The sequence below is a fragment of the Topomyia yanbarensis genome, chromosome 3 (genome assembly GCF_030247195.1).
Source record: "Topomyia yanbarensis strain Yona2022 chromosome 3, ASM3024719v1, whole genome shotgun sequence".
Lineage (NCBI taxonomy): Eukaryota > Metazoa > Arthropoda > Insecta > Diptera > Culicidae > Topomyia > Topomyia yanbarensis.
In genome coordinates this window covers 194,777,182-194,792,522 of record NC_080672.1, presented here as the reverse complement: position 1 = coordinate 194,792,522, position 15,341 = coordinate 194,777,182, and the positions used below count along the sequence as shown (strand labels likewise).

The window sequence follows — 15,341 nt, the reverse complement described above, 5'->3', positions numbered from 1 at the left end:
TATGTACGAGAAATAATTGCAGTCACACAGAACCACACGAGCGTTCAAAGAGTAGACGTCCAACCATTTCCACGTCGAGGAGCGCCACGACAAATATGATAACTCTTGATATAATTGACAGGACCAGGAAATTCAATAAGATTTTTAAAATTTGGACTATTATTTACTCGATGAGCAAAAAAAAAATTATAAAATGGTTTGAATTTTAGAATATGGAATAGCCTTATAAAATCCGCAAAATTTTATATTTTTATGTAAAATTCACTCACTTTTCTTAAAAATAATGAGAGATTTTTATTAATTGTGGTTCATCGACTGGCTACACATATTATGCATCCTCATAAAAAATCAAGTGAATCCGTTGAATAATTATTATTGTTTATTTTTTATTTATTTCTAATAAATAATGAAGTTAATTGCAAGTGTGTTTTACACAACGCGGTAGTGTGTAAAATCTCAAACAGTCAAACCTGAGTACGAGTGAAGTGCTTGGCGGGACGTTTTTTCGCGCGCAAGGCGCGATTGAAAAATTCATATCTCCGTAAGTATTTAATTGCCCACTCCCAAATTTTTATGGCAACAAGAAAAATGATTTTCCTATTTCATACAATAAAAAAAGAAAAAAAAATCATGTCCAAATTTGAAAAAAATCGATATGTTTTAAACTTTTCAATATTTTCCATGAAACCAATACGTTGAGTAAGTATTAATATATTTCATCCGGAAGCTATGAAAAAGGCGCACATTTCATGTTTTGGGCACTTTTTGGTACCTTCTTTACTTTTGACAGTACGATCGATTGAAAAAGTAGGTTTTTTTCAAATGGTGAAATTCAACACAAAAAATCTCGAAAGTCTCGCCTACTATGTTGAAATAAAAAAATACGTGTCGAATATTTTTGACTACTAAACCGAGAAAAAAAATGATCTGGGCAAAAAAATTTTTTTGCGGCAAATTTTGCGTGGAATGCCCCATATATATATATATATATATATATATATATATATATATATATATATATATATATATATATATATATATATATATATATATATATATATATATATATATATATATATATATATATATATATATATATATATATATATATATATATATATATATATATATATATATATATATATATATATATATATATATATATATATATAAATGAAATGGTTTCCGTGTCATCGTATAACTCAAGAATGACATGACATATTTCTTCGATTTTTGCGTTATTTGTTGGTTATTTTCTGTGGAAGGTATTGAAATTTTCCTAATCCACCTATTAGTGCAATCGTGCTTTTCTCATATATGCACCTCTTGCTGGATATCTCTATATATAAAAATGAAATGGTTTCCGTGTGTCATCGCATAACTCAAGAACGACACAACAGATTTCTTTGATTTTTGCGTTATTTTGTTGGTTATTTTCTGTGGAAGGTTCTTTGACATAAAAATTAAAATTTGAAATTTTCCTAATCCACCTATTAGTGCAATTGTGCTTTTCTCATATATGCACCTTTTGCTGGATATCTTTTATATATAAAAATAAATGGTTTCCGTTTGTCATCGCATAACTCAAGAACGACATGACGGATTTCTTTGATTTTCGCGTTATTTTGTTGGTTGTTTTCTGTGGAAGGTTCTATGACATAAAAATTAGATATTGAAATTTTCCTAATCCACCTATTAGTGCAATTGTGCTTATCTCATATATGCACCTTTTGCTTGATATCTTCTCTATATATAAAAATGAAACGGTTTCTGTGTGTCATCGCATAACTCAAGAACGACATGACGGATTTCTTCAATTTTTGCGTGAATATTCTGTGAAAGGGTTTTTAGCAGGAACACAAAATATTAGCAATTTCTTGGTTCACCTGTGCAATTGGGATATTTTTAGTTTAGAGTTTAGGATTGTTTGCATAGTTTGGCATTATATGGAGTTATGTAATAAAAAGTCATTTGATTGTTATTGGGTTTACAGTATTTCCGTGACGGTACTTTTTTTGTTAAAAAGTTATATTTTATGACATAACAAAAGTTATATTTTATGACATACCTTTCAGGAAGAGCGGCGAAAGAGTCGATGAACAACGTGTATGAAGGCACTATTCACAAAGGAGAGTGTGAATGCAGCGATGCTTTGTTTCGACGACTTCCCATGATTCAAACTGATTCAAATTCCGATTCAACTTTGAAAATGAAAATAAGTCATTGAAAAGCTTCAAATTTGACGTACCATCGATTCCCCCATGGTCCTATTCAGATATTGGTATAGCATCAGCATTGTTGCTGTTTATAGCAAAATAAAAGCATTGTTGATAATGACGCAGAAATAAAAGCATTGTTGATCATAACGTATGTTATAGGACTTTTCGTAATATGTTTTAGAATTGGAATTGAAATTAATAGAAATTTTATCCACTATTTTTGCTTTCGTTGTATTTTCCAGTGAATACTTATAAGCAGGACAATGTCTGCCAGGTCAGCTAGTAGCAAAATAAAAGCATTGTTGATCATAACGCAGAAATAAAAGCATTGTTGATCATAACGTATGTTATAGGACTTAGCTTTGTTCAACGAAGATTTTTGATACCACAATAATGTAAGAACATATCTTGGTGGAAACTTTTGTTCAAGACCTTGACCGTTGTTGTATTATTTCTTATTATTTCGGTGCACAATTGGTTCCGATTATCAGATTTCTAAACCAATTCCAACCAAACCACTTGCAAATGATCCGGAATTTATTCAAGTTTCATAAACCGTGTGAGTTGAACTGTTCAAATACCGGCGCCGAATTTATACGAAAATTTCATGGGGCCTTTCCGAGGCAAATCTAAGACAGTTATTTTTCAGTGTACAGCTTGAATACTGGTATTAATATAACATTTATAAAATGTATATATAAAACGTCTAAATTAATTTTGAAACCGTCTGAGTGACGTAGTGGTTCCATAATGGGTAGCCCATACCTGTGAAACGTTTGTACCTAAATACACCTGTTATCGATCTACTAACAATGCAGTCAGATGTAAAGTCATCAGATGATATGGGGCAGATTACGACCAACGCCAGAATAATCGTATGCTCGGAAGACTTCAAATGTGCTTGCATAGTTTATAGACAACCGACATGATATATTTCGATATGCCGTGTAACAGAAATATTCATTGAAAAATTTACTAAAGAAGTGGAATCCGGAATTATCCGGACCGGTCGTTTAGTGGGACACTGTTTCCAAATGTCTCCAGATATGATTGCATTCTTCACAGATCGCAGAAATTGGTGTGCCGCATGACCGGAGTAATTACTAGAATTGTTTGGTCCGAATTTCAGTATTCCGGAAGCTTTAATAAAGTGTTTTTACCATTTTACCATGAATTTGCATTTTCAATAATTCCGAAAAGAAAAAAATCGCTCGTCTCTGCATTCGCTTCGATCGTCGCCGTCCCTCGCCTTCGTGCCACGCAACAGAGGCGAAATCTCGTTCTTCGCTCCCTTCGCCTGGTGGTACTGGTCTCTTGATGTAACGCGTTCTTTCGCGTTTTTTCTGCCAATTTCAGCGGCCACTTCACCCGGAAAAATCTTCATCGGTTTCCGGAATGCTCGGCTGCACTCCGGCTATCCTGCTACATTTAGCTCTTTCACTTCCGTGCACTGGTCACTGCCAACACTACCGTGACTTTCACCGATGAAAAAATCACTTCTTTTAGCTGCTTTGCAAAACACTTCTACTCAGCTTGACTATTATCACGCGAATTATGGATGTTTTCATATTGTTGTCTCAAAACAGCAAAGTATTTTTGACAAAAGAAGATAACATAGCATGCCGTTGTAAAGGTCATCTCTTCTTTCCAGACACTCAAAAATTTAAAATCGGTTGAAAAATGACGCGTAGAAATTTTTTTTATGCCGAAAGTCTCGAAAAATAGTGTATATCATGATTTTGAGGGTCTACAACATTTTTCAAACATTGTTTTGTTTTGGATTTGGCGAGATCTACAACCTTTACTATGTCACTTGAAAAATACAAAACCACTGTAGCACCGTGTAATTGATGCTTTATTTGTATAGAGTCATGCGATTCGGATCAATGGATTGTCATCTGTAAGAGATGATCAGACTGAAGGTGGGTGTTTTTGAAGAAATCCAATCCGCGTGAACCACATCACAAAACACCTAAAAGTAATTTAGATGCATGTAATATCTATTTATTTATCGCTCTCGCAGGTTGATGGGATTGACGGTATTGTAAACATCATCAAGCCACAACAGATTCAATAAAGTTATCTAAATATAAGGACGTTCGCTCTTTTTAGTTTCTAAGTGCACCAAGTTTTACTACCAGAGGTTAATTAGTTCTCATGTTAATAATCCACCAATCATTATGACTACTCCGGATTTTATTTATTTAAGATGTCCGCTTCAAGATGTTGATTACAATACGCCTCGATAGTGGATTATCGAGGAGGCCGGGAGGGTTGATATGAGCCTTTTTCTGTTCTATACCTTTCCTCTATTTACCCACTCATTACCAACAATGAACCAGTAACAAATAGATAATTGAGAAAGGATGTGCTATGTGTGGTGGTTGGCTATTCAAGTATTGGTAGAGTTTGAAGTACTAATGTATGTCTTTCATGTAATGATCATAACTTCAGCTGTATCTTGTACCTATCTAATCTATTACGTCTCTCACATATTGTCTTTTATTTCTTCTTTTCGAGTCCTATACTGCAATTCTACACCGGCCTTCAGCTGAGTCGGCAAAGATGGTGATAGTGAACGTCTTAACACTCACACATTCTCAAACGCGGTCTCAAGCGGGAATCTATAAAAATGCCTCCTAGAAGTCTAGGCAGCCTTCAACTGGACCAATTAAGAAAATACGCCCATACCTATTAGACAACACGTCTCATGGCCACATGACCGGGAACCCGATATAAGGGATCCCACTCTCTGCCAGAATTATAACCGCACACAGAAAATTTAATATCAGACTCACGGTTCGCGTGACCATTCAAGTACACACGCAAATATGTTACAAAATCACGTCAGCGTACAAACGTTAGAGCCCCTCGCGATTTTCCAAGCAACCTACGCCCACGAACTCGCAAACATGATTGTACCCCGGTGATAAGGTGAACGTCTCAGCACTCATAAACGTACGTTTCTATCCTCGGTACCAACAGTCTAGGTCCATGTTAATTAATAAAAAAAAGTAAAATAAAATTGAAAAATTAAGAAAAAAAATAACTCACATATCCACTAGACAAAACGTTCCATGGCGACATGACCGGGAACTCTAGTGACATGGGGTAACTCACTCCCTGTCAGAATGTGATCCGTACACCGAAAACTAAATATCAGAATGACGGTTCGCGAATATATGAATAGCCGCATGGTTTCAAAATCGAATTTATACACGCGAAGTCACATACACGCGAGCACACGCAACAAGCACGCCAACATACGAACGTTTACGCACATCTATGTCCGCGATCGTAAAAACTTGATAACACTCCGGTAATTATGTGAACGTTTTAGTACTTACGAAGTTACAAACGCGGTCTCAAACGCGCGCGATCATGAATCGGTCATGTTTGGAATCTTTAGCCTTCATTCTAGCAATTTAGGTCAATATATTCAGTTGGACCAATCCAAAAAATAAAGCTCATATCCACTAGACCACACGTTATACGGCGACATGACTGGGAACTCTAATGATATGGAAGAACCCACCTTCTTCTGGAATCTGAACCGTACACAAAAAAAAATAAGTATCAGATTCACGGTCCGCGTGTGATTATTCTAGAACACACGCGAGTATGCGAAAGGCACACGGTTATGAAATAGAATTTATACACGCGTAGTTACATACACGTTAGCACACGCGACATCCAAACGCACACGCGATCGAACACGTTAACGTACAAATGTTCGAGCCCTCCGCGATGATACACGCGATCGCGAGTCCCTGCGTCCGCCCATACCTGAACCGTACAATGAATATCACATTCCGAATCACGGCCGCTACAATTGGCCTAAAGCAGTGTTTTAGTGGGCGGCATTGCCTGTCTCGTATGCAAATTGTAGTATGTGATTCTGACGGGGAGCCCTTCCAAGAACCTAGCTCTACAGCTCCAGTAGGACAACTTCCCATGCACAATTATGACAAGTCATCAGGAATTGTAATTCTCTCTCACTCACGCGAGAAGAAGCTTATCCGATGTCCAACTTTTCCGAGATAAGATGAGTCGCAAAATTCTCCGTCTCCACAAATAGCGTGAGAATGATTTTCCGGATAAAATTTATTTTTCCTTCTCACCGGTGAAGGTGATAAAATTTTAATTTTGTGGAAATCAATTAAAACTTCAAAAAATACACTTAATTACAAAGAAAATCGGCAAAGAAGTATGATTGACTTGTTTTTTCGTGTTTTTGAATAACGACAGCAAAGCAGCGAACGTTAAGAGGATACCGTGATAAACTGATTCGCTCATTCTCCGGCTGTTTTATTTATCCGGAGAAATAACACGTTGTATTTATCCGGAGAAGTTGTGTGAGTGCCAGTAGCTTTTCGTATGAAAATGTGAGTTTTATTGTCGCAGTAGCAAACTATCCGGGCGCATTTACTCATATGAGCGATAAATGCAATGCCTGCAAGTCATACAAATTTTGTCATCAACACACACAGTTATGACACAACTTTTGTTTACATGCTTTGCATAAACTCTCAATATAGTCAAGCGATAAATGTAATATTTGAGAGTATAATACAGAACAGACGGTATAGCATCTAAGTTTGTTCGGATTATTAATAATTAACTCCCTGATAAATTCAGTTTATTACAGCGCTGGTTTTATTCCACCTGTTCGTATCGTCTTCGTTTGGTGCTCTCCCCTTTTTCTCACTCCCGATGTGTTACTAAATCCCCCACAATCTCACATCCGCTGTCGGCTGTGTTGCCAGACTTTTCAACCCCACCCTTTATTTCTTCGACGTAGTATGGCACGTAGTCGCCATATTTTACGGGTTCACGTCGTACTCGTTTTCCTCGAGAATTGTCTCTTAGCTGTTCATCTCGACCATCGTGGTTTCCCTCCTCATCTTGTGCAGGGCTTATTGCTGCTTCGTTCTGTTGATGAACATTTCCAGAATCAGCTGCTTTTATTCTATTATCAGAAAACGTTTCATGGCAACCAGAAACTTTTCTCAAATGTATAACATTTCGCCGGAGCTCTGACTGCAATTTGTGATCCTCTTTCATCCGCTTCAAGAACACGCGATCACCCTCCTCGATGAGGCTTGGCTCCGCTCGACTCTTCTTGTCTGAATACATTCTAACCTTTTCTTTCTGAATACCATCAAAATCCCGAACAGACTCATCATCGATTAACACAGGAACTTTAGGATGCCGACTCTTGATGCGCCGTCCAAACATTAGTTTTGATGGCGCCTCCCCTATGGTAGAGTGGTTGGTTGCATGATACACCAACAAATATTCACGCAGCTCCTTTCGCCAATCTTTCCCGAGTTCTTGGGCAATTCGCAATCTCTTTAGGATTGAACGGTTCTGTCGCTCTACTTGGCCATTAATTATTTCATCAATAGGTGCCCCAACCCAAAAAATTGCAAAATGGCTAGTGCAAGAATTTCAAAATATGCCAAAGAAGTTTTCCAGCCGGTCCATCTCCAATACACAAGAAATCACTCTCAAACTTCAAAACTCAGGTGAAATCAAAGACGATGAGATTATGGTCTCCTTTGACGTAACCGCACTATTCCCAAGTGTCCCTGTAAAAGATTCAATTAACCTACTAGAGGATTGGTTATTACAACAAAATAACAACAGTCTATGGAAAAGCAAAGTAAGATCTTATATCCAACTTACTCGCCTTTGCATGGAAGAAAATTATTTCACATTCCGGGGTATCTTCTATAAACAAACTACGGGTGCTCCGATGGGTAACCCACTCTCTCCATTTCTTTGAGAAGTTTTTATGGCAAACTTAGAAGAATGTTTAAAAGAAAAAGGTGAGCTACCAGAACGCTGGTGGCGATACGTTGACGATATCTTCTGTATTATCAAACGTAAAAATTTATCCCGGATGTTGAAAACCATTAACAACATCCATAAAAACATCGATTTTACACATGAAGAAGAGAAAGATAACAATTTGCCCTTCTTGGATGTGCTTGTAAAAAGAGAGGGGGGGTCCTTGACTTTCGAAATATATAGGAAACCTACAAATACTGAGAGAATTATACCAAATACTTCAAACCATTCATATCAGCATAAAATGGCCGCTTTTCACCACATGGTCCATAGAATGCTTACTCTACCATTAGGGGAAGAAGCAAAAACTAAAGAAACTGAATTCATTTTCAAAACAGGTAAGCTCAACGGGTATCCAGAGCAAACCATCCAATCAATAATTAATAAAAAATCTAGAATACTCCATAAGCAAAACCTCACAACCTTAACTCCAACAACTGAAAATTTAAAAAGGATAGCAGTAGATTTTAATCAGAATACGGCTTATCCACTTAGGAAAAAATTAAAAAAGTTTGGTGTAGATCTAGTTTTCAGTAGTAAAAATTACCAGCTAAAATCAATACTTGGATCCACAAAGGATCCGATAGAAACACTGAACAAATCGGGGATATACAAAATATCATGTTCACATTGTGATAAACTTCATATTGGACAAACCAGGAGAACATTAGAAATTCGATTCAAAGAGCATATTGCGGAAATAGCAAAAGCTTCTAGAGAATCTGCTAAAGATTTACCATTCCACTTCAAATCCAAGGTAGCGAAACACGCTTTTTCAGAAAAACATAACTTAACTATAGAAAATAATTTAAATTCAGCGTCAAGTCTCTAATCCTTGGAAATTAGACGTAGCTGAAAGCCTGGAAATTTTCAAACATTCGTCTCCTTTCTTATTAAATCGAGACCAAGGTAACGGATATTCATGGCTCTTCGAAATTTTACCTACATGCAAAAAACGGTCAGCTTCATGCACCTAGGTACCCACCGACCACAGCCTACCCGTTTCCCTAGATAAAACGACTTTACAATCCCGTAATTTCCTATAGACAATGATACAAACACTGAAGAAGATTACAAGTAGTAATCGAAATACCGGTATCTGTTAAATAGTGAAGTGCAAGTGCATCTAACTATAAAAACATAGTGGAATTAAATGGAAGAAAATCTTTGAAACATTACGTACATTCCACTAAGACCTCCGTTCGCGTATATTAAATGAAAAGATGTTGACCTTCAGGCAGCGGTCCAAGAAAGTCAACTGCTATATCCTCCCAAGGTCCAGTAGGCAATTCTTTCCGCATCATTGGTTCTGGAGCATCAGGAACAGTCACTAGGGTACACCCAAGGCACTTTTTAACGTATGTTTCAACATTACTGTCGAGCTTGGGCCACCAAGCAGCAGATCGTAGATATGACTTCATCATTCTCATCCCTGGATGCCCATCATGTGCTATATCCAATACCCGCCGAGCAAAGTAGGTATCACTATACGGTCTCCACGAACAAGTACTCCTCCAACGTCGCACAGTTCTGAAGAAATAATTCGGTAAGCAACGGGTAATAAATTTGATGTATCATCCTTCAAATAACTGAGAATATCTTGAATTTCTGCATCGTCTCGCGTTTTATCAAGCAGGTCATCCCAGGAAATTGCAACCACCGCAGCATCTATAACGGAAATATGTTGCACCATAAGTTCTTCAACAAAATCAAACGGTTTGATTTCAGTACATGAAAGACGTGAAAGGGCATCGGCAGCGTTCTCGTCCCCACGAATGTGAACCACAGAATAGTCAAAGCACTGAAGCCTTAGAACCCACCTTTCGATCCTTGGGCAAGGGCGGGACCTAGGAATAAACAAATACAGCAGGGCTTTGCAATCTGTCACAAGTTGAAATTGTGTTCCAAAGAGGTAGAACTGGAACCTTTCAACAGCCCAATGAGAGCTTCTTTTTCTGTCTGACAATAACGTTTTTCAGTCACTGTCAAAGACTTCGATGCAAAGCAAATAATCCAACGTTGGCCATTGTTGTCGGTTTGTACAAGCATTGCCCCGAGGCCCGTTGGGCTAGCATCCGCAATCACTGTAGTCGTGTTGTTAATATCATAAAATCCGAGAATCTTTACTTCTGACATAACTTTATCGCTTGAAACGATTCATCACACCGTGAATCCCAAGAGAATTTCTCGCATTTCTTTGTATGTTCTCGAGGCGGTTCTTCCAGAGATGCTAAATTTGGAATGAATTTGTTGAGATAGTTTGCAAGCCCTAAAAAACTACGAACTTCACTCTCGTTGGAAGGTTGTCGAAAATTTTGAATTGCAGCTACTTTGTTACCGATAAGTCTGTTCGTACTTCCATTAATACATATAGTTCACATGATTTGGCGGACTTACCGGAAGCTCTCTCGTCGTCTCTTAGTTCGTACCTGAAACTACAATTGCCCTAACATACTTTTCTTAAACAAAATAACAACCAATTAGTTTTAATACATTTATTCTTCTCTCACTTCATTGTCTAGCTATCACGTGCACTTCCGTTGGGGCCACCTGCAACAACTGTTATAACGTGCGTGTCGAATCCGGTTATCCGGTACTGGAATCACACTAACAACTTCTAGTGACTTTTAGTGATCCGTACCCACAGCTCACTGTGATGCCTCTCGCTTCGATGGCGTTCGAACAAGAACTCCCGATCGTTCTCTTTTCGGGGATCACTTGAACCTCACACTATGCAGCGATCGGGTTTTATTCGGGATTCAGGTAGATGTGGATTTCTCGATGTCTCCTCTCTCTCTCCTGCGTTGCGATGAGATTCAGCTCCCTTAGTACTAAAACCTGTACGGTGGTGTGTTCGTTTTTGCTGTTGCCACAAGCGTGACGATTAGTGACGGTTTCTTTTCGGTCGCTCACTTTTCTCGCATCTTTTTGGGTCTTTGCCTCTTTTCGCTTTTTTATTGTTGTATTAAACCGATGAACCACCGTACATGTTACTCAATGTTAGTGCCCTGATCGCGTCAAACGCCTAAGCGGACCTGCGATCTTTCTGAATATTGCGTACCAGTATCAACTCTCCCCCACTCCCACTAAAATTGAATGATTATTAGTTAATGATTATTCAATTTGTCTTAATGCTACGCTGAAAATACAATTACATATTCTCTAAGTACGCGTTATATACCTCCCCTTTGATTAAAATTCATTACAAACATGTAGTTATTCAAAGTTAATAATTTCCTATTATGTATCAAATATCTATGTGAGTTACAAACCCTTTGATTTTGTTTAATAACATTTAATCTATATTAATACATATTTTTTCATGTTACAATTATTATTTCCAATCTATCTACTTTACCTAGAACCTATTAATCTCATCTACTGCACAATTGAGAGGCTGAGAGCAAGAGCGGGTTAAAAATTCACTGCGAGCAAAAGTGGTATACGTTTTATTAAGAGCAAAACCGGTTTAAGTAGCAGTCAGAGCAGAAATGGAATAAAAAAACCTTAGCGCAAAAATGGGTTAAAAAGATATACCATTCCAAAATGGCGACTTCCGGTTACCACAAAATAGTAAGAACCAGTATCAATTTGGGTGTCATTTGAAAGGGGGTGGTTAGCGGACACCGAAAATTAATGATTAGCGCCATTTTGAAATCCAAGATGGCGACTTCCGGTTACCACAATATAGCGAGAACCAGTATCAATATGAGTGTCATTTGAAAGGGGGTGGTCAGCAGACACCGAAAATTGACGATTACCGCCATTTTGAAATCCAAGATGGCGACTTCCGGTTGCCACAAAATAGTGAGAACCAGTATCAATATGGGTGTCATTTGTAAGGAGGTGGTCAGCAGGCCCCGTAAATTGACGATTATCGCCATTTTAAAATCCAAGATGGCGACTTCCTATAACCACAAAATAGTGAGAATCAGTATCAATATAGGTGTCATTTGAAATAGGGTGGCCAACAGACACCGAAAATTGACAATTACCGCCATTTTGAAATCCAAGATTTCAACTTCCGGTTACCACAAAATAGTAAGAACCACCATGGATGTCATTTGAAAGGGGGTGGTCAGCAGACACCGAAAATTGACGATTACCGCCATTTTGAAATCCAAGATGGCGACTTCCGGTTGCCACAAAATAGTGAGAACCAGTATCAATATGGGTGTCATTTGTAAGGAGGTGGTCAGCAGGCCCCGTAAATTGACGATTATCGCCATTTTAAAATCCAAGATGGCGACTTCCTATAACCACAAAATAGTGAGAATCAGTATCAATATAGGTGTCAGTTGAAAGAGGGTGGCCAACAGACACCGAAAATTGACAATTACCGCCATTTTGAAATCCAAGATTTCAACTTCCGGTTACCACAAAATAGTAAGAACCACCATGGATGTCATTTGAAAGGGGGTGGTCAGCAGATACCGAAAATTGACGATTACCGCCATTTTGAAATCCAAGATGGCGACCTCCGGTTATCGGAAAATAGTGAGAACCATCATTGGTAGGAATGTCATTTGGAAAGGACTGGTTAGTAGACATAGAAAATTGATAGGACCAGAGTTCAAATTAGTCGAAGCTCTTTTATGTGTACTGAAAATGAACCTGATATGACTCGCGATGAATAGAAAGAATATTCATTCAAAAAGCCATGTTATTCATTTAGTTGAGTATCGTACAATAATATTTATTTCACTTATTCTCCAAGTAAATGTTTTCAAATATTGCTAAAACATAAAATATTAATTATCATCGCTTATATTGTGCCAAGGCCTATTTTGATGCGATTTATTCGTTGTTGCACGTTCGCCTGGTACAATAATCGGAGATGAATGAAATTCTGCATTGAATAAATGAGAAGTTTGACGTTTTCAGTTTCGCCACTGAATATTGAAAATGAATGCGGCTGAATATGATCAATTTTCATTCAATGAATTTGAAAATTTGTAACTCTGCATAGGACGACATGATATGATATGAATAGATAATGTTTCTTGAACAAAGTGGGTTTAGGGCCAAGTTCTCGTTGGTGGTACCCTAGACTTGGCGATGAGCCCAGGTTCTCTTTTAAACTTGGAGTGTCCCATGCCAGAACTGCCGAAGATAACAAAATACCAAAAGATCTATGGAGGCCCTTCGTGATAAATCCCGCATATCTAGGTCTGCGATCTTCCAAACAGGATTACCCTCGGTGTTAAAGTGAACCGTTCAGCACTTTTTAATTTACAAACAAGGAGTGCCGAATGTGAACCTACAAAAGCTCGTGTTCGCGCGATCATCCGGAAGTCTCAAATCTCGGCCCTAGCAACATAGGTCAATGCGTTCAGTTGGACTAATAAAAAATAACGCTCATACCCACTGGACAACACGTTCTATGGCGCCACGACCGAAAACTAGTGATACCAGGGAACTCACTCGCTTCTGGCAACTGAACCGAATACTGAAAATTAAGTATCATTCACGGTCCACGCGATCATTCAAGAACACAGGCGAAAATGCAAATGGGCTCGCAGTTAAAAAATCGAATGTATACAAGCGAAGTTACACGCTAGCACCCGCGAGATACAAAAACCAACATTATACACATAGGTGGACATGTAATCACGTTCATCAACGATCAACTACGCCCATGATTTTAAAAACAGAAAAATGTCTCGATGATTTAGTGAACGCTGTCGCACTTTTTTTTTTCAATTCGTTTATTTGATAAGGCTGGTTTGCGTTAGCTTAAAGGTGCCAATTTTGTTTTGTTTTACATTTTAAATTACTTAAAACTAGGGGATTACATATTGATTTTTGAAATTAAACTAAGGCGCATTTATAGCTATACATATACACAAGGGGGTAATATAATTTTCGTAAGATTAGGGGGTCATTTAGTTTTTATGGCAATATGGTTTGACATTTTTAGCAATGAGATTATTGGAGCAAATAATGTTTAACTAAGGGGGAAAATTTTTACGACTATCTTAAAAGTAGAAATAATTAGAGGGCGCGATTAAATTTTGTAAAGATTCGGAGACATTAATTAGAGTTATTTTATGTGGTAGTAGAGTTGGGCATTTTCAACGAGATCATATAATATAATAGTTAAAACTAGAAAAGGCAAGAAGAGCTAAATGCTTCATGAAGATATTTGGGGGGGGGGGGGGGGGGGAGGGGTGTTACTTCTGTGGACAAACATGGCAGGGGGAGAACATTATTTCAGTTTCAGACTTCGGGAGATCAACGGATGGATTACAGAATCAGGGTGGCCTTCATCAGGAAGAATCATGTACTGGGACGCCGGGTGGTCGTTCTCAAGATGGCAGGGGTTTCTCCAGACGATTTCGTAGTGCGGCTCAGATGTTGATCGACTACATTTCGAGTTGTGCGTGTGATGTTCGTGCTTTAGGTCCCGTGTTTGTTGGCTCATTCGACAGGGATGTTTTGTGTCGCCTTGGAGTCGCATCAAACCATCGTGGGTATGGTACAGGTGGAAGAGAGCGTTTCTGAGAATGATAAGGAAAAAGGGGCAGTTAAAGTTGGATATTGATGGTTTTTATGAAGGTGTATATAAGGGACATATAGAGGACATCGCGACTTGCCAACACATCTCGAACCGGGACGTTGGGTGGTCTTCCTCGGGCCCGGAGGGTGTCCATAAGCCGAGACCTGGCGGAACTGTACTCGGTGCACGCCCAGACTATGTGCTCTATATCGTGATAACCGTCGCCACAAGCGCAGATACCACTATCCACGAGCCCAATACGTCGGAAATGTGCATCCAGCGTGTAATGGTTCGCCATGAGTCGGGACATAACACGAATGAAGTCACGACCCACATTCGTCGATACCTTAGGGACTATCGAATGTAGCCACCTTCCTAGCTCCCCATAGCTCCACGAGGTTTGCCAACTTTCGAGGGTTCTCTGATGAGTAATACTGAAAAATTCGTGGAAGCAAATTGGTCTTTCAAAAACGTCACCTTCAATGGCACCCACCTTAGCTAAGAAGTCCGCCTTCTCATTGCCCGGAATGGAGCAATGAGAAGGGACCCACACCAAGGTAATCTGGAAAGATTTGTCAGATAAAGCACTCAGTAGCTCCCGTATTTTCCCCAAAAAATACGAGGAATGCTTTCATGTTTCATCGAGCGAATAGCGTCAATAGAACTCAGACTATCCGAGACGATGAAGTAATGGTCTGCGGGTAATGTGTCAATGACTCCAAGGGTATACTGAATAGCAGCTAGTTCTGCGGCGTAAACTGAAGCAGGGT

General features: G+C 38.6%; 1 protein-coding gene across 3 annotated transcripts in view; it reads left to right on the top strand.

Annotated features, from left to right (window-relative positions):
- Nucleotides 1-3,374, top strand: part of LOC131693470 (transient receptor potential channel pyrexia) — a 116,661-nt gene extending 113,287 nt beyond the window's left edge. For 2 of the 3 annotated variants that reach the window (XM_058981316.1, XM_058981315.1), the window contains exon 4: nt 2,076-3,374. In XM_058981316.1, the coding sequence (XP_058837299.1) occupies nt 2,076-2,227 (152 nt within the window). In that variant the 3' untranslated portion in view covers nt 2,228-3,374. The remainder of the gene's footprint in view (nt 1-2,075) is intronic. The other variant, XM_058981317.1, reaches the window with a different exon arrangement.
- The last annotated feature ends 11,967 nt before the right edge of the window (nt 3,375-15,341 follow it).